The sequence below is a fragment of the Neophocaena asiaeorientalis genome, unplaced genomic scaffold (genome assembly GCF_003031525.2).
Source record: "Neophocaena asiaeorientalis asiaeorientalis breed wild unplaced genomic scaffold, Neophocaena_asiaeorientalis_V1.1 scaffold36, whole genome shotgun sequence".
NCBI lineage: Eukaryota > Metazoa > Chordata > Mammalia > Artiodactyla > Phocoenidae > Neophocaena > Neophocaena asiaeorientalis.
In genome coordinates this window covers 2,255,106-2,275,024 of record NW_020174149.1, presented here as the reverse complement: position 1 = coordinate 2,275,024, position 19,919 = coordinate 2,255,106, and the positions used below count along the sequence as shown (strand labels likewise).

Sequence of the window (19,919 nt, the reverse complement as noted above, 5' to 3'; positions counted from 1 at the left end):
GAACAGAGGCCCTCACTCATTTATGTACTGTCTATAGCTGCTTTCAGGCTAAAGCAGCAGAAACCATATGTCCCACAAAGCCTGAACTATTTACCATCTGGCCGCTTATGGAAAATTTTGCTGACCCCTGGGCTAGAACCTCCAGTACAATGTTAAACAGAAGAAGTGAGAACAGACATCCTTCCCTGTTAACACTTAATCCCTCATATTTCACAGGAAGAATGGGTTTAAACCATGGATTAGAAATAGCTATTTGGTTTACACTCAAAGCAGGAACTTTTACTCAAGGCTCATTTAATATCATTTAATATTTATTTTCCATATATGCATAAATTACTTCCAGATTAATATAGGACAAAACCATCCTCACTGTTAATCTTGACTTCAATAAAACTAAGACAGTAGCATGCTATGTAAAACATATTATCAAGCCAATTTTTAGAAAGTACACAACAGATGATAAGAAGTACAGCTGACTCTTGAACAACATGGAGGTTAGAGGTGCCGAAGCTTGGCACAGTTGAAAACCCACATAGAATTTATGGTTGGCCCTCCATATCCCTGGTTCCTCTGTATGCGCTCAACCATGGATGGAGTGGTGCTATAGTATATACTACTGAAAATGAAACTGCACTTAAGTGGACCCAGGGAGTTCAAACCCATGTTGTTCAAATATCAACTGCAGAGCAACAGTTTATGACAACCTTTTAAAAACAAGTGGGAAGAAATTTTTTCTACTAAAAATCTACCACTATTTTTTATTCAGAGTAATATACTGAGGAAAGCCACTTCAAACCATCACTTTCTATACTGAAATATATATATAAATAAATGACTTATCTGTTTCAATAAAAAAATAACATACCCACAATAAAAGGCAGCCATAAGCATATAAGTCAGAACTTGGAGAAGCAGGTTTTCCCATTTTCAATTCAGGTGATAGCAAACTCAAGTCACCAATCATCATGTTCACTGAGGCTCGCTGACTCTAGAAAAACAGTAGGTTAAATATTTTAAAGGCAACACAGTTGAGGCAGCGTTCTGTGAAGTAATCTGCATTTAATCAACACAAAAAATATTCATTTGAAATATTTTATTCTCTCTTGCTTTCAAATATTTTTACCTAATTTCCACTATTATAAATTGCTCTTAAAATCAGTCTCATGAAATTAACAGTGAGACTATGGTTACATTTCACATTGTAGACTCCAGCAGATTAAAAACTAAGAACTAGTGATTCTTTAAGAATTTGGTACTCTTTTGTAAAAAAACACACTTCATAAGGGCTAGAGGCAGTGTTATTTTCTAATTCTGAAAATTCTAAATAACTTTTAAAAACCACAAGTCTACAAAGTACTTCCTTACTGACCATTTTCTAAGTACACCATTTCCGATGTGTCAAAGGATGATGAATGACAAGAACATGAACCCTGGATTCAGACAAACCTTGACTGCAATTCCCACTCTGCCATTTATTTGCTATGTGACCTTGGGCTTTAACCACTTTGAGCCTAAATTAATTAATTTGTAAAAAGGAAATTAATTAATTTGTAACTACTTTACAGAGTTATTGTAAAGGTAAAGGTAATCAGCACAATAATTACCTAGCACATGTCACTACCATCATTATCCTTGCTTCTCAGAGTGTGGTCCAAAGACCAGCAGCTAGAGTATCACCCGGGAGCTTGTTAGAAATACAAAATCTCCATCCCAGAAATGCTGAATAAAAATCTGCATTTTATGTACACCTGAAACATATAGTATCATATACTAGTTTTACCTCAATTTCTAAAAATTGCATTTTAACAAGATCCCCAGGAGATTCACATGCAGTATGATGTATGAAAAGCAATGTTCTTTACTACAGTCTGCTTTTCAAATTACCCTTCCTGATTAATACTTCAATCTGAGAGTAGGGTGAAAAATGCAGCAAAAGGTGAGTTTAATCAATGTTTCAAAGTAAATAATTTTAAATACAGATTAAAAACAATGTTTTGTTGGATAATAACAGCTGACAAATCAGTATAAAACAGGAAGAATTCTTTGGAGTCATATCTATAGTTGTGCAAATGGCATGTTCAAAAAGTAAACTAAACAGGATCCCTATGAATTGAGAACTTTTTAAAACTCACAGTTCAGTTATTTTTCTTAAGATGTTATCCTAATTTTCATATAAACATAAAATAAACATTTCAGCAAATCTACTATGTATAAATCCTCTATAATCCAGCATTTCATTATAGTTTTACATTTTTATTTTCTCTTCTTTTTGAGGTACCACATGAACACCACTGAAACTGTATACAGACAGGTGGCATTATCCTATAACTTGCAGACGACCAACAAATAAAGCATTATGGGGACTTCCCTGGCAGTCCAGTGGTTAAGACTTTGCCTTCCAATGCAGGGGGTGCAGGTTCGATCCCTGGTCAGGGAGCTAAGATCCCACAGGCCTCACGGCCAAAGAAACCAAAACATAAAACAGAAGCAATAACTGTAACAAATTCAATCAAGACTTTAAAAACATGGTCCACATCAAAAAAACTCTTTAAAAAAAATTAAAAAGCATTATGACTTTTACTAGTCAAAAGGGAACTCCTCAGACAATAAAATATTGGCAAGGATGTTGAAAAACTGGAATCCTCATACATCGCTGATGAGAATGAAAAACAGTGCAGCCACTTTGGAAAACAGTTTTGTTCATTAAACGGTGAAACACAGAAGAGTTACCATATAACCCAACAATTCCACTCCCAAGAAAACATATCTCCACACAAAAACTTGTATACTGATTTTCATAGCAGCATCATTCATAATAATCAAAAAGTGGAAACCCAAATGCCCACAAACTGACGAAGGTAAAAACAAAATATGGCATATGCATACAACGAAATATTATTTGGGCATTTTTAAAAGGGAATGAAGTTTAGACACATGCTACAACATGGATGAACTTTTAAAACATTACGCAGAGTGAAATAAGTCAATCACAAAAGGCCACACATGATTCCATTTATAGGAAATGTCCAGAATAGGCAAATCCATAGGGACAGAAAATGGATTAGCGGTTTCCAAGAGGCTGAGTAGAGAAAGAAAGAGGGAGTAACTGCAAACCGGTATGGGGTTTCTTTTTGAGGGTGATAAAAAATGTTCTGGAATTAGACAGTGGTGATTGATGCAGAACTTTTTGACCATATTAAGATTAGTAGTGAATTATACACATTATGGTATGTGAATTATATCTCAATAAAGCTGTTATTTTAACAAAGAGAACTGCTCCCTCGTGATTGTATTTTTTTTGTGTGTGTGTGTGGTACATGGGCCTCTCACTGTTGTGGCCTCTCCTGTTGCGGAGCACAGGCTCCAGATGTGCAGGCTCATGGACCTAGCCACTCCGCGGCATGTGGGATCTTCCCGGACCGGGGCATGAACCCGTGTCCCCTGCATCGGCAGGCGGACTCTCAACCACTGCGCCACCAGGGAAGCCCCTCGTGATTGTATTTTGAAATTGCCCATTCTACCAAAAAGAAAAAAAAAAAAGATCACAATATGCTCTTTAATTGTCTGATTTTGTTATCCCACAAACTGCCTCTTCTGAGGTAACATGACACCAAAATTCACAGGCAATGTCATCAAACTCGAACTTGAATTAAGTGGAAAAGTCCAAGGTTCCCAAGTTTCTAAAAATGCCCATTAATCAAAAAATAGCAAAGTATGTATATCTAAATTTAATCTATCGAGGGGGAGGGCACCAGTAGACTGGGAGACAGGAGATGGCACCTAGTTTTCCTTGTGTACTTCCAGCAACTAAATGTTTCTTGATGAATTAACTGATTAATGCTAATGTTGTCAATGCCACTGACTGTAATTTCAGGTTGCTCCTAAGACTTACGGTTAAAAAATATAATGCACAACTTTAGAAACTCTTGTTCCAGCACCCACCTGATAACACATAGTTGCTTGCATTATATGACACACCTTAACTGAAGGCAAAGGTCTTATAATAAATTACCATATGATATAAAGTGCTGAACTACTGCCTAATAATACTAAATAATACTAAATGAAGTCTAGAACTTATTTACAAAACCACTATATTTTACCACAGATTTGGTGAAGTCAAAATCTCCAACAATTCCCTGTTGACGGTTTAAAGCAAATACATTGTTCTGATGAAGTGATCCATGAATTATGTCAGCCTTGTGCAATGTATGCAGGCCCTGGGCAACACCTTTCATGACCTTTAAAGCTTCCTACAGACAAGTACATACAAAAGAAGTCAGGAAGTAGACAAATCATTTTAATAGCTGAACATTTTCTCTAATTAAAAGACTTTTCCAGAAGTGACTAAGCTTCCTCCAAATGAACCTTTAAAAAGAATACAGCAATAGAGAAAGAATTAAAGGACAGAAGTCCTGATTACATAACTGGTAATACCATGTGGTGTCTCTGTGTGTGTGTGTGTGTGTGTGTGTGTGTGTGTGTGTGTGTGTGTGTGACTTAGAGACTACAGTCTCTAAGAAGACTTGGATTACAAATAATGAGCAGAAGACATCTAAAAAAGAAAAAGAGACTGAAAAAGTGTTACTGGGTAGCAAGAATCTAGGCATCCTTTATTATTACTAATTCAAATTTACGATAGAAATTAAAGCTATTGCTTAAAACTTAAAATACCAAGTGCTATACTACACAATTTACATACAGTACAACTTAATAGTTATAAGGATAGGCTTTGGTGCCAAAAAGACCCAATTCCAAGTCCCAACTCAGCCACTGGATGAGGGACCCTGTGCAAGTCACATTAATCTCTGTGAGCCTCATTTTTCTAATCTGTATATAATAGGATAACTCATATCACAGGGCTGATATGACAATTAAACAGAATGAGTCAAAACTGTACACTGTATAAAGCATGTAGTATATCCTCAATAAACTTTAGATGTTATTTTTCTCACTTAATACATCCATGGAAATAAGGTTTTTTACTTACTTCTAAAGTTAAAGGCATGCTGGATTGAACAGCACTCAGGTTTGCCCTAGGATAGTATGGGACCATCAGATAAGCCATAGGATCAGACTGAGAAGCAAAACAGAGAATGAGAATCTAAGTGAAAAATTCTTCAATATATTTTTAGTATACAATGACTGTACAAAATAACTTTTCTGGAAAGAATTACTTCTGTGCTATGCAAAAGCTTTTAATTAGGCCCTGTTTGTTTAGTTTTGCTTTTATTTCTTTTGCCTTGGGAGACTGATAGGAGAAAATATTGCTACAATTTATGTCAGACTGTTTCTTCTACGTTCTCTTCCAGGAGTTCTATGGTCTCGTGTCTTACATTTAGGTCTTCAAACTATTTTGAGTTTATTTTTATATATGATGTAAGGGAATGCTCTAATTTCATTGTTTTACATGCCCAGCAACACCTTTTGAAAAGACTGTCTAATTAAACTTAAAAGCTTTTGCACAGCAAAGGAAACTATCAACAAAATGAAGACAACCTACGAAATGAGAGAAAATATTCACAAATGATGCGACTAACAAGGGGTTAATATCCAGAATATACAAAGAGCTCATACAACTCAATATCAAAAAACACCAAACAATCAAAAGATGGGCAGAAGACTTGAATAGACATTTTTCCAAAGAAGGCATACAGATGGCTAACAGGTACATGAAAAGATGCTCAATATCACTAGTTATTAGAGAAATGCAAATCAAAACCACAATGAGGTATCACCTCACACCTGTCATAACGGCTATCATCAAAAAATCTACAAATAACAAATTCTGGAGAAGATGTGGAGAAAAGGGAGCCCTCATACATTGTCAGTAGGAATGTAAATTGGTGTTGCCACTATGGAAAACAGTATGGAGGTTCCTCAAAAAACTAAAAATAGAACTACCATATGATCCAGCAGTTCCACTCCTGGGTATATATCTGGAAAAATCAAAACAAACTTATTCTAAAAGATACATGCACTGCAATGTTCATAACAGCACTATTTACAATAGCCACGACATGGAAGCAACCCAAATGCCCATCAACAGATGACTGGATTAAGAAGATGTGGTAGATATACAATGTGATATTAGCCATTTAAAAGAATGAAATACTGCCATTTGCAATAACGTGGATAGAGAATATCATGCTTAGTGAAATAAGTCAGAGAAAGACAAATACTATATGATATCACATATGTAGAATCTAAAAAATAATACAAATGAATGTATATACAAAACAGAAACAAACTCACAGACATAGAAAACAAACTTGTGGTTACCAAAGGGGAGAGGGAAAGTGGGAGGGACAAATTAGGGGTATGGGATTAACAAATACAAACTATTATATATAAAATAGATAAGCAACAAGGATTTACTGTTTAGCACAGGGAATTATACCCATTATCATGTAATGGAATATAATCTGCAAATATACTGAATCACTATGCTGTACACTTGAAACTAACACAATATTGTAAATCAACTATATACTTCAATTTTAAAAAAGTTAAAAGGAATTAATTACTTCTCTAAAGCTTGGAGCTAAAACGTACTTTAAATAAAATGTTTTCTGCAAGAGATTAGCATAAAAACTTTACCTTACACAAAAATAGGAATATCAATGGTAGCAACCCAGACTCTTCTTTAGCTTCTCTCCAAGCTCTGTGATACGCGGCTGCTCTCTGAATTACCCTGGCTTCTGTGTCGACATCCACAGAATAGCCCTTGTACCAAAAAAAAAAAAAAAAAGAGGGATTGGCAATTCCAAGATTAAAAATGTCACTCTAATTATATATCATTCCAGCTTAAATTAGATTTTTATATAAGTTAAAATATAACTAAATTTATTTTTTAATACTTTTTCTATCTGCTTTAAATGGTATGATATAGAAAAAAAGAACATTTCTACCAGTAGCTTAATATACACTCTACAATATGCACTCACTAAAGCCAAAGTAATTATCCTACTATCATGATTAACAGTTTTCCAGGTCAATGAAGAGAAGAAATCAAAGAACAGAAGACTGTGTTGGCAAAATAGTTGAGATTTCAAAGAGAAATGTAAGAAAAACAAGAATTTTAAAAGGCTCTTGGCTAGAATGTAATAAGTTCACCCGAGAAAAGGAATGTAAGTACATTCTATTAAAGACATACATTATTTAGGGAAATGAGAGAAACTTTAAATTCAAAATTAGTTCCGGCAACCACACTGGAAGCATAATCATCATACCAGTCAATTCACATAGTTTAGAAAATAAACAGTGGGTCTTTACTTTCCTGAAAAGTACCACCACCACTCCCCCTTTGTACTTCGGAATCTCCCACAAGTCCAAAGAACTTACCTTTAAAAGAATTATCTGCCCGTTAACCTCAGAACATACCAAAGGACGCTTCCCGCTAAGTTCCTTCATGGGCTCAGCATCAAGAAGGTCCCTTTCCAAGCTCATTGTAAGAAGACCACCAGAGTTCTAGGCACAAGTTTTCGTTACAGTTGAAGAATCCAAATAATCCCAGCACTTTTAAATAATCAACAAAATTAGTTACATACTATTAGATGGACTGGACATGAACCCTACTGGAGACACCAATAAATAAAAATATTTAAAGTTTCATATTTTTTCTATTTCCTGGCTCTTGAACTCCCACCCAAAATGTAATGACCATACATTTAATCATTGCAACAGCTCTCTAACAGATTCTGAAGATGACTGGGATGAACCAGACGTGCTTCCAAGGGACCCTGATGTTTACTTGGAAAACTTCATGTGTTTCCTAAAAAATATTAAAATGATGACAAATAAAAAGGAGACTGTACAACGGGAATGAGATGTCTAAAAATTTTGACTACTGTGAACTCTAACACCCCTGCCTCTGAAGTGGAATCCTCAAAAGTGAAAATGGCTTTTAAATAATTTAACTCTACTAGGTATTTCTGCTACTTTTTAAAAGGAATATTTTTTTGCACTAAAACATGACTATCAACATTTTAAATCAAGCTGAGTTTTACTATGGTAGAGTTTTAGTAAGAGGGGTTGTGAAATTATTTTCTGGTTTTTTTTTAAGTGTTGTCAGCATATTTAAGTAAGTCACAATACATAATCTACAGGGGTTTCCTAAGGATACATCACAGGAAAACATCTTAAAATAATTAAAGGCATCCATAAGCCACAATTCGAACCTTTTATAATCTTCCACGATAAAACAGATTAGCATATTTTTAAAATTAATTTTCAAGTCCTATATAGCACCACATATTCACTCACCCAGCCTATAAGAGAGAGTCTCTAAGCAAGAGTTAAATAATTGCAAGGAAAACACTACATTATTTTAAAGTTTAGTCTGAAAAGATTATACAGTAATTGCTTTAACAATTTATGGGACTTATTAATCTTACATATTTATGAGTTCATAAGTCTATGTGAACATCCCTTCATGTACTGTATTTAAGCTATTATCATGGACTTAATGACAATCTTAAAGAATACACATCTTGGGCTTCCCTGGTGGCGCAGTGGTTAAGAATCCACCTGCCAATGCAGGGGACACGGGTTCGAGCCCTGGTCCGGGAAGATCCCACATGCCGCGGAGCACTCAGCCCGTGAGCCACAACTACTGAGACTGTGCTCTAGAGCCTGCGAGCCACAACTACTGAAGCCTGTGTGCCTAGAGCCTGTGCTCCGCAACAAGAGAAGCCACCACAATGAGAAGCCTGCACACCGCAACAAAGAGTAGCCCCCACTCGCTGCAACTAGACAAAGTCCCATGCGTAGCAATGAACACCCAATGCAGCCAAAAATAAATAAATAAAATTAAAAAAAAAAAAAGAATAAACATCTCATCTAGTCCCTCATCCCTAGCAGACAACATAAAACACAGAGCTAACAGATTCTGCTCTGAGAGCCGAAGTTTACCAATCCTGCTCCACAGAGTCCTTCTAATACACTGATCTCCCAGACTTTGAATCCTGCCTGCTTTAACTTAAAAGATAAATTCTGTTTAAATTCCCCATGACTATCAGTGTCCTGCTTTTTTTTTTTTTTTGGTGGTACGCGGGCCTCTCACTGCTGTGGCCTCTCCCGCCGTGGAGCATAGGCTCCGGACACGCAGGCCCAGAGGCCATGGCTCACAGGCCCAGCTGCTCCGTGGCACATGAGATCTTCCCGGACCAGGGCACGAACCCGCGTCCCCTGCATCGGCAGGGGGACTCTCAACCACTGCGCCACCAGGGAAGCCCAGTGTCCTGCTTTTATTCTAACCTGGAACAGAAGCTAAACTGCTTCATCATTTCAAAAAATAAACACCTGTAATTCAAATAAGTGCCATGCAATGTATTGAGTGGGTATGAGTAAAAGAGAAAACAAATAAAAACATGCAAATTGATATAAAAATTGACATAAAAAACATGCAAATTGATATAAATATAGTATGCAAGTATTAAAGACAGTCTTGAGAAAAGATCTAATAATACCTAAAAACCACTCCTCAGGAACATTTTCATAAAGTAAGGATATTATAAATTTAACACTAACACATAATTTTAACGTCATCACTTTTCAACACTCTCTGCAGAATAGTAATTCTCAGGAGAAACAAAGCTTACCATGTACTTAAGTAATCCTATTTCAGGATAAAGTAGAGGAAGCTCAGGGAACCATTTCTGTACCAAGCTATTCAGCTTCTCCTAAATTTAAAAAATATTTTTATTATAGATCAACATATATTTAATTGTGACATGTTGGTATCTCCCTTATTATATATCTAACAAGATATATAATCTAATAATATATATAACCTCATAAAATATATAATCACTGATTTTGCCTTCTACTACAAGAAATATTAAATGAAAACCAAGAGTCATTTGGTTCTAAATTACCATCTTACTAACAGAAGAAAAACTTAATTACCAATTTTAAGCTTAATATACATATACAGGCACAAAACCTTGCCTAAGGTCAAAAGTCCATACTCATTCACAAGCTAAAATGAAAAAGTGTCATGAAAAACCAATTTGAGTCATAAAATTGTCACTATTTCTCAAAATAGTAGAACACAGTACAAACACAGAACAAAACAACACAGTAACATTTTAAAATAATGGCTATTTCATGTTAGGAAGAAAAAAATCATAAAAGCCTTGAAAGAAAAAATTAACATGTAGCTCTACAAAAGCTACTTTGAAGCAAATGTGTAAATTGAGAATCCTTAGAAAAGTCACATCACATGTTTATTCAGTAAAACTTCTAGATACTTATCAAGTTCCTGGGAGATAGCTATTTTAGCCAAGGTTCATAAGGTGAACAATGAAGCACACACTGTCAGATAAGTTTGCTAAATAATGCATAACACTTAAAATGCCTATTATTTTCATAGTATTTTTATTTTTCAGAGGCCACTGTTTCTTATCTTCTTTCCCATAACATCCCTGAAACATAAAATACAATATTCTCTCCATTTTAAAGACAAAATATGCTGACTAACTCTTCCAAAGTCACAAAAATTCATGGTAGAACTTTCCCCCAACCCAGTAGTTTTATTTTGCTATATTCTTCAACTAAATTATGATGCCCTATTAGTGTTTTCATTGCAGTTTTAAGCTAAAATGATGTTCATACAGATTTTAATAAAGGAAAAAGTCTTTAGGCTTTATCTTCAACAGAAAACAAGCAATATGCAAAAGTGTCTGTTACGATCTCGATTCTTGTAAAAACAAGCAGAAAGCAAATAAAAGGAAGTAAACTCAAAAGTTAAATGTGATTATACTACTGTTACCACTGAGTGAGAACATTACAGATGATGTTTCTTCTTCCTTATACTTTTCTGTAATTTTCACATTTGGCACAATGGTTATGAATTATTTTGTCATCAGAAATTAATTTCTAAATTCACAAACATTACTATACCAACTTAACTATGCCAATATAATCTCTGATCTTTTGATTATAGTACACTTCATAAAAATGGATATTTGAATTCAATTTTTACAGTAAAAACTAATTCAAAATTTCAAAGCATCAAATACTTACATATTCTTCCCGCTCATGATAAATTTCCTGAAAGACACTATTCTGCAACTGAGTTATTTCTTGTTTTATTTCCTCAATCTCAGATCCATCATGGTCATCGGACTTTAATCAGAAAGAAAAAAGTGACCTTATAGACTTATGAAAGTAGACTCAAAACAAGTCTTCCTAGTAAGAATTAATGCAACTTCTACAGCAAATCACTCTGTCTGATTTCTATGTATCCTTCTATACCTAGCACATAACAATCTCTCAAAACACTTGTCGAATTAATATTTATTAGTTTATTCTAATCCTGACTTTTCCAAAACCTACAAAAAGGAATTACAAAAATAAAGTCATAAAATTAATTACATAGATTTTTCTTATCTCTTAATTTGCTGTACATTTTCTCTAAGATGACCAACTGCCACCATAAGTAAATGTCAAGAATAGGAACCAGAATACAATTAAACTCCCTGGAACCTTTTTCTATGTAAGATTTGATTTTTAAAAAATTAGTAAACATGTGGCATGTCTACTACAGGAAAGACAATGTAGGACTCACAAAGACTCCATAAAACTCTAAGATAATTAACAAGCCTCTTTAAAAGGTACATGTTTTCAAAGTTAGATGTTTCTATAAAAGTTAAAAAATTAAACTAAAGAAGACCCCATTCCCCACAGCCCAAAATAGGATAAAACTAGAAAAATTTTAAACTATTAAATTAGCTCTACTCAATGCTTAAATGCTCCAATGAGGAAGAAAGCTAACTCAAGTTGGATTAAGATATAATGTAAATCCCTTTGACAAGTAAATTCTTTGTTCAAGGAAACAAAGAATGCCAGTTTTTTCACAGTTTCAAGCCTAAAGAAGGAGGTTTAGTCCAGTTTAAAGTGTCCTAATTCTTCCAGTTCTATTATAATATGAAAACAACTTAAACTATTTGCAAGAAATAGTATGTCCAGCCATTAAAAAGAGAGCTAACAAAAGACATCCTGATCTTTACGACAAAATTCTGCCTTTGGGGGAGTACCCCATTGCCTTGCAGCATGTAGTAGGCTGGTTTTTAATAGATATTATAACAGTCCATCATCAACAGTTTTTTAAATTATTCGAAAATGCTTATCTTACTAACAACCAAGGCAACCATGTAAAATGTTTTTTTAAAGCACTTCATGACATGGGAAAATGTTTACACTATTAATGTAGTAATTTTATTTAAACACAAACACAGAAGGGAAAAATAAAACAAAATGTGAATAATTTTAAAGAGTGTATTTATGCATTACTCTTACGCATAAATAAAATGAGGTACACACAGAGTTCAGTAAGAACCAACTGTTTCCTTACTTCTTCCAAATTATTCTTTTCAACCAATTTCCATCTCAGTCGAGCCTTTAAGCTTTTCAGTGTCTTTTTAATGGACAGCAAGTGATCCACATTGGGGCTCTTATTTAAACATTCAATAATCTGTTTCTTAAACTAAGTGAGAGAAAGAGTTGTTACATTTTCAACACACAGACAACAATATTAATCGAACAGTCGCTTCCTGACCACTCATTAATTCTCTATTAAGATTCAACTAGTATTTACTGAGTTCAGATTGAAATAAGAAATTCTTCAATTTTCAACAAGACAATTCTACCCACTGATTTCTTAATTATCCACATATCTATTTAGAACAGTATCATTCTAGCAATCAAAGAAACAAAGGGAAAAAATATTTCAAGCTGAGACACACAGTGAGACACACTTTGCTACAGAAAATGCAAATTGAATTTCTAGTGAGGATGTAAACTGAAATTACCCTCCCAAAAGTAGCTTGACAGTATGTATCAAGTTTTAAGAATGTTCATTCCTTTTGACTTAGTAATTAACAATTTTTAGGAATCTATTTGAGGAAATACACACAAAATTATGTACAGAGATTATGTATAGGGCTTCCCTGGTGGCGCAGTGGTTGAGAGTCCGCCTGCTGATCCAGGGGACATGGGTTCGTGCCCCGGTCCAGGAAGATCCCACATGCTGTGGAGCGGCTGGGCCCGTGAGCCATGGCCGCTGAGCCTGCGCGTCCAGAGCCTGTGCTCCGCAACGGGAGAGGCCACAACAGTGAGAGGCCCGCGTACCGAAAAATAAAAATAAAAAGATTATGTACAGTGTTATTTATGGTAAAAAAAAAAAAGGAAGTAACCTTAACATCTGATAGATGAAAGGTTAAATAACACTGTACATCTATGCAAGAGATGATGTTTTAATCACTCAAAATGACAGTATACAAGAATTATTAATCATATGGGCAAAGTTTATAATACACAATTAAATGAAGAAAACATTTTCAAAACAGTTTACAAAATGATGCAGTGTATATAATATTCATACATATATATGTCACCATTCACAAAGGAAATACTCTGAAACTAGCAGTAAGTACCTCTTAAGCAAAGGGGACTATAATCAATGTTTTTATTTCTTATCTTTCTGTATATAGCAAGTTTTCTACTGTAAACTTGTATAGGCAAAAAGAAAATGAGGGCTTCCCTGGTGGCGCAGTGGTTGACAGTCCGCCTGCCGATGCAGGGGACACGGGTTTGTGCCCTGGTCCGGGAAGATCTAAAAAAAAAAAAAAAAAAAAAAAAAAAAAAAAGAAAATGATAAAAGTTATGTTTTAAAGGACATAAGAAAATCAAAGATTTAAGACAATAAAAAAATCTCAATATATTTATATCAGTGAAATGCCATTTCCACTACAGGATGAATTTAATTATATACCAGCTAACAATGGCTATAGTGTTTTTCTAGCAATAGTAAATAATTTATCTACACACTGGGTATTAAACTACTTGAGAAAAGTTTAAGTATTAAAAATTTCAAAGCATCAGTATATAAGACCAATAATATAAAGCATAATCCAACCTCAACACTGTCCTTGTACTTGGATTGTACTGTGGCAATAAGCCTTTCCTCTGAACGGATCTTTTGTACTATTTGACTATATGCATTTAAAGTGATCTCCTTGTCTGCATCACCTTGCTCCTAAATGAAATCATACACACAGATTTATATACAAAGGAATACAAAATAGTTAAAACCTTCGATAACAATGGATACACTTTAAAATGATATCCTTAACGAACTTCTATATCTATTTCAAAATATTTCTTAAACATAGATATTTTTCTAGGGAGAAGAGAGATTGATATCAAAGATGTTCATATAGGAAATTTTATTCCCATAACGCTATTATACTTAAAGCTGTCTGAAGTAGTGTTAAAGGAAATCAGGGATACTGTTATGCTAAATGTAAGAACTAAACAATATATAGAACTTCAACACTTTATTTTTAGTTATCTGTTAACAACCACTTCTAAAATCAAGCCTGACAAAACCATCTAAATAAGGACAATTTGACAATAGGGAAATATAGTAATGCGTATTTTTTAATGCCAATCTTTATAAAATCACAAAAGGTAAAGAGAAACAAGCAAAATAAAGAACATAACCAATGAGACTTTGGTAAGCAGCCTGAGAAACTGGTTAAGAGTTCCAGTGATCAATATTAACATTACAAAATACACTAATTTTTAACTTTACACAGCAAAAGAGAGTATACACAGTAGGGAAAGGGAGCTATTAATCAAACTTGTGTATCCACTTCCAAGAGCTGTTTCAGATTTTATTTCAAGTTTTCACAAACTCTAAAGAGTCTTATCTTACACTTACAGTCACTGGGTATGACGGACTCAAAAATCAAGTGCTAACGAAAGCTGACACACTCAGATTAAGAGTTGTTTTCCTGGAATTAAACATTAGATTTTTCTTCATGTGAAATATCCTACTAAAATCAAAATACCAACCACCCTGTGGAAGAATAAGACTTCACACTGTATTTGGATTAGAACTTGACGGTGTTACTATCTCAAATAGGCCTTTACGAGGAAAGCTAAGACTAGTCTTAACACTCTACCTAGTAAGGAAACCACTTTGCTTCAAAGGAAGCAGTAATAAAGATTATCAATACTCACAATCAGAGATATCTCCAGCTCTTTGCAGACACTTGACCCTGCCTTCTCTAGGATTTCATCAATATTACCAATTGTGTCTTCAGAAGTCAGTGATTCTTCCACAGACAGATCAAAGGCCTCGTGTGCAAAAATAAAAAACATGAAGTATCTCATTTAATTATTTCAATTAGTATTGTGTCCCTATACCTGGAGCAGAACATTAACCTATGTACTGGGCAAGGAGGGGGAAATAAACACAAGAAACATAAAGTACTACCCTCACAAAACTTATGCACCAGAAAGAAAAGGTATATACACCTCACATGCCTAAAGAAAACACAGATTTTTGTTTAGGTAATTAGTGATTAAGAGAGATGAGAGGACAATACAGAGGAAAATTATGAAAAAAAACAGGGACAAGACCAAGATGTTTTGGGGGAACAGTAAAAGAGGCAGTCTGACTAAATACTGGTAAAGAACCTTGACTGCTCAGGCAGCAAGTTTAAATCTGACAGGTAGTGGGCAGACAATATCAGCGTTTATACAAAGAAGGGGTATGATTATACCTGGTACTTAATGAGGACCCACTAGCATTAAGGAATATGAAGATTCAAAGTTAAAAATTAAACCCTGATAGTTTCCATCTCATTAGGAAAACTAAGGTGCTTTCTATCAGGAAACAGACTTTATAATAAGGTGTTAAATAGAATAGACATCAGGGGCCCAAACTATAATATAGAACATAAATGTCATAAGCAGTCACTCGGCTTTCAGAGGTTCAGATTTGTGTTTATGGAGGTCTAGATTTGGGAAACAGATATGGAAATGAAAGAAAAGGATAACAGATAATTAACCTAAATGGAAAGACAATTATGATCAATAACAAAAGAAGACAAAGAAATAACTTAGTTACATTAATGTATCCATAAGAAAGTACCAAAAATGAAGAGTTCTAGAAGTAGCAGGAGATTAAAGATTTTTTTTTCCCCAGACAAAGCTAGAACTGCATATTTGGAAATCATTCACACAGAGAGATAAATGACACTATAGGTGTCTTTCCCTTTGCTCAGGAGGATGTAAAGCACACAGAAGAACAAAGAATCAATAACAAAATTAGGCCAAAATTTAATTAGGATTCTGAGTACACTACACAAAGCCACATGCCTCCAAGCCTTTTAGAAAATTACATGGTGTTTTCACAATAATAATTAAGAACTAAAAAAACAAAAATATATGCAAGATACCTTTTCTAATATCTAATATCAAAAGAGACTAATATTCCCCATTTATTTTAGATATCTTTAGGATATTTAAGATAACTAAAACTTAAAAGATTTACACTGCTAAACAACATTGTAATCATGGCTAGTTAGCCAACTAATGTTAAAACACATATGTCCTGCTAAAAAAAGAAACCAAAAAGAGGAAAGCTCTACTACCCTCAAAGCACACACCCTTATCTCTACACCGTAGCTGTAAAATATACACTACACTTGTAATAAACTCCACTGATATTATCTTACACCTGTAACTTGACTGAAGATGTTTTCATATATGTCCTAAACAGAGAATGCAAATGTGTAAATCCCTCACTCTTCTATCCCAGCATTCTCATTCATATTCTCATTAATATTTTTTCTCTTTTTTATCTCTCTCTCCCTCCCTCCCTCACTCTCTCTCCCAGAAAGAAGTAAATTACATGTGGACAATTTAAAAATAAAACATTCCCTGGTTTATGCTATGACACCACTCGGCAACAGCTATTGTTACCTTTAAGGTATTCTGAAACCATGTTACAAGATGTTGTAGAGAAACCTCTGTTTCACTTCTAACGCTGGTGAACTTCTCTCTTTTATTACACTTCCAGTCATAAAATTTCTTCAGTATTTCTTCAGAGTTTGTCCCTTCTTTGGCCTGTCCATATACTGCTTCTAAAGAGGCTGACAAATCCTGCAGAGAGATACTTCTGTTTTTTAAAGTTTATTAATTTTATATTAGGATTCAAGCACCATATTAGAATCTGAGAGAAAAGTAGTATGTTGAATCCCTATCTTTGAGCATTTTATAAATAAAACTTAGAATAATTAGACATAAAAGCATAAAACTACCTATAAGGTGATTTATTTGGACTGTAAGAGTAAACGTTAAGTGAATTAAGGTTATAAATAGAAAGTTTCATATTCTTAGGTTTTTAATCAAGTAGAAATTATCCTTTTTTCTCTGACTTTACATAAGAATCACTACTATTTTGTCCTGATATGGAAGTTTCTAAGAGCTACTGCTAAGTAAAAATAAACACATCAAAATATTCAAATAATTCCAATTAAGGAAAGACATTAAGCATGTGTGTGTGTGTGTGTGTGTGTGTGTGTGTGTATGCACTTAAAAGCATTTTTAGAAAGGCTTAGAAGAGACAAAAGAGCTTGATGGCTCTCTCTAGGAATCAGACTCTAGAAATGTCACAGAGACAAGAGGAAAACTTAATAGACCCCAGAAATTTTTATCACAAAACTCTGAGAAACCCTTGGAAAGAGAGAGGATGGCTGGTGCTTGGCACTGAATGAATACGGTCATACCAAGTGGGAGAAGGCCTGTACCACAGCAGAGAATATCCTGTGGGACAAGAACTGTCTTCATACGCCCTTCTTTCTCCCTCACACTGGGCAGGAAACCAGCAGCACAAGCAAGAGGCAAGGATTTATACAAGTACAGTATAGGAATCTAGATGAGGCAGAAACTGATAACCAATAAAAAAGGATTGGCCAAGCACTCTCTTTTCTTCCCTTTTGCCCTGAATACCTGGTAGCATTTACACCCATGGGTAGCAGCCCCTGGAAAAGAGCAGTGGCTCTTTTCCTCCCAGGACTGGGAGGTCCTCTGAAGAGTAAGATCATCTAGAAGAAAAGCCAATAAGAAGTAGTTGAGCCCAGACTGCAACCCTAGAAGTTCTGTGTAACAAACCCATCCTATTCCCTAAACCCATCTGAAGTTACGGTCCAAGCTTTCACCCCTCCCTAGGTCCCATTACCACACTATCACATATGTATACAACAGCACACTAAGGCAGTTTATAATTCTTCAAGAGAATATGAGGTCCTGAGGGGAAGTACAGGGGAGGATGAAATGTGTGAATAATACAAGCATTCTGAAAGAAATATAATAAACTAAGCCACCTTATAAAAAGGAAGCAAAATCAGTAGCCCAGATAATAGTAAGAACTCAAAATAAACATAACAAATATTCTCAAAGAAAGAAAATTGGAAACATAAAGCAAAACCAAGTAGCTATGAATAACAACTGAAATTATTAAGTATGAAAGAAATAATCTTTGAAATAAAGAACACAAGGGATTGGTTAAGTGGCAGAAGAAATGCAGCAAAAGAACCAATTAGTGACTAGGTTGTTAAGTCAAGGATCCTTCCAAAAAGACACAGAAAGGGATAAAAAGATAGAAAAAAATGAATGAATTTTAATTAAAATATGTAAAGAACAGAAGTTTAAACATCCATCTAACAGAAGTCTCAGAATGAAAGAAAATATAAATGAGGTGGGAGGGAGCGGGGGAGGGGACAGTATTTTAAGAAATAATTATCAAATATTTCCTAGAGTTAAAGAAAAGCCTCAAACTGAATTGCCCTAGGTTAAATCTAAACTTACATATGTTTCAGTGCAATTTAGGAAATAAGTCAAGATAAAATGATCAAGCTCCAGGAGGAAAAAAGGTAACAGAAGAACAAAAATCAGACTCATATCAACTACTGAAATAAGAAAACAATGGATTATTATTGTCAAAGGTCTGAAGAGAAAATGGACCTAATATTTTGTAGCTCACTAAACAATTATTTAAAGAACTTAAATGTAAGCAATTGTTTAAATATTTAAATTGTTTAAATACAATATCCTGAGACATTCAATACATCACAAAATCAACCACTCAAAGCCCTCCTTGAAAGTACTCTCAAAGAAAGTATTCCAATACAGAGTAAACCAAAAGATATCCAATAATTTACAAAATAAATAAGAGTGAGAAAATAACTCTAAAGTCTGTTACTTGAGATATCATATACAGTATCTGTAACAATCTCTGAGTAAAATCCTAGACAACAATTGTGGTTGTTAGATTCATGGGAAGGAGATACAGACAGACAAAAAGACACACCAGAGGCAAGTGAAAATGTTCTAAGATATCAGGGGTAGAAGGTGAAAAAAAAGGGAGGAAAAAAAAGAAACCATGATAAACAGAAACACAAAAATAATCACAGAAATAAGTTCTAATAAAACAGTAATTGCTACTCATCAAAAGGCAGATTTACACATTGGATTCTTTTTAAAAATGATCTGTTAGTGTGTTGTCTAAGAGAGACATTTAAAATAAAGGGAGAAAAAAAGAAAATATATATAAAGCAAATATTAACCAGAAAGACAGGTGGGATAAGAATTTTAAAAGAAAACAAAAATAAAATTTTATCCCAAAACATCATAAGGGAAAAATAATGTTACATAACAGCTAAAAATACATAACAATCACAAATTCATTAACACTCAACAATACAGCAATGAAATATTTTGAACAATTTAAAGAAGCAGAATATATAACAATATATTAACTAGAATATATAACAAAAATATCCCCAAACTGATCAGATAAAAAACTAAGCAAAGATACAGAAGATTAAAGCTTAAAATAATAGCTATAGGTCAGAAACTGCACACAAAGAAAACCTAGAATATACTTTCTTTTTGAACTTAAAAGGAACGGTCATGAAAAATTAACCGTGTATTGTAGGCCACAAAAAAAATCTCAATAAATGCTGAGGAAATCAAAATCATGACATTTCACTTCTTTGACCCTCATTATCAAAGTATAAGTTATATTTCTTAAGTATTTACTTGAAGAATATAAATAAAAA

General features: G+C 34.2%; 1 protein-coding gene across 1 annotated transcript in view; it reads right to left on the bottom strand.

Annotated features, from left to right (window-relative positions):
• Nucleotides 1-19,919, bottom strand: part of STK31 (serine/threonine kinase 31) — an 87,501-nt gene that overhangs the window by 29,904 nt on the left and 37,678 nt on the right. The window contains exons 12-22 of the mRNA XM_024755047.1: nucleotides 16,780-16,959; nucleotides 15,031-15,147; nucleotides 13,922-14,041; nucleotides 12,359-12,490; nucleotides 11,029-11,130; nucleotides 9,603-9,683; nucleotides 7,345-7,470; nucleotides 6,601-6,726; nucleotides 4,991-5,077; nucleotides 4,104-4,253; nucleotides 866-988 (exon numbers count right to left, since the gene is read on the bottom strand). Of these exons, the coding sequence (XP_024610815.1) occupies nucleotides 866-988; nucleotides 4,104-4,253; nucleotides 4,991-5,077; nucleotides 6,601-6,726; nucleotides 7,345-7,470; nucleotides 9,603-9,683; nucleotides 11,029-11,130; nucleotides 12,359-12,490; nucleotides 13,922-14,041; nucleotides 15,031-15,147; nucleotides 16,780-16,959 (1,344 nt within the window). The remainder of the gene's footprint in view (nucleotides 1-865; nucleotides 989-4,103; nucleotides 4,254-4,990; nucleotides 5,078-6,600; nucleotides 6,727-7,344; nucleotides 7,471-9,602; nucleotides 9,684-11,028; nucleotides 11,131-12,358; nucleotides 12,491-13,921; nucleotides 14,042-15,030; nucleotides 15,148-16,779; nucleotides 16,960-19,919) is intronic.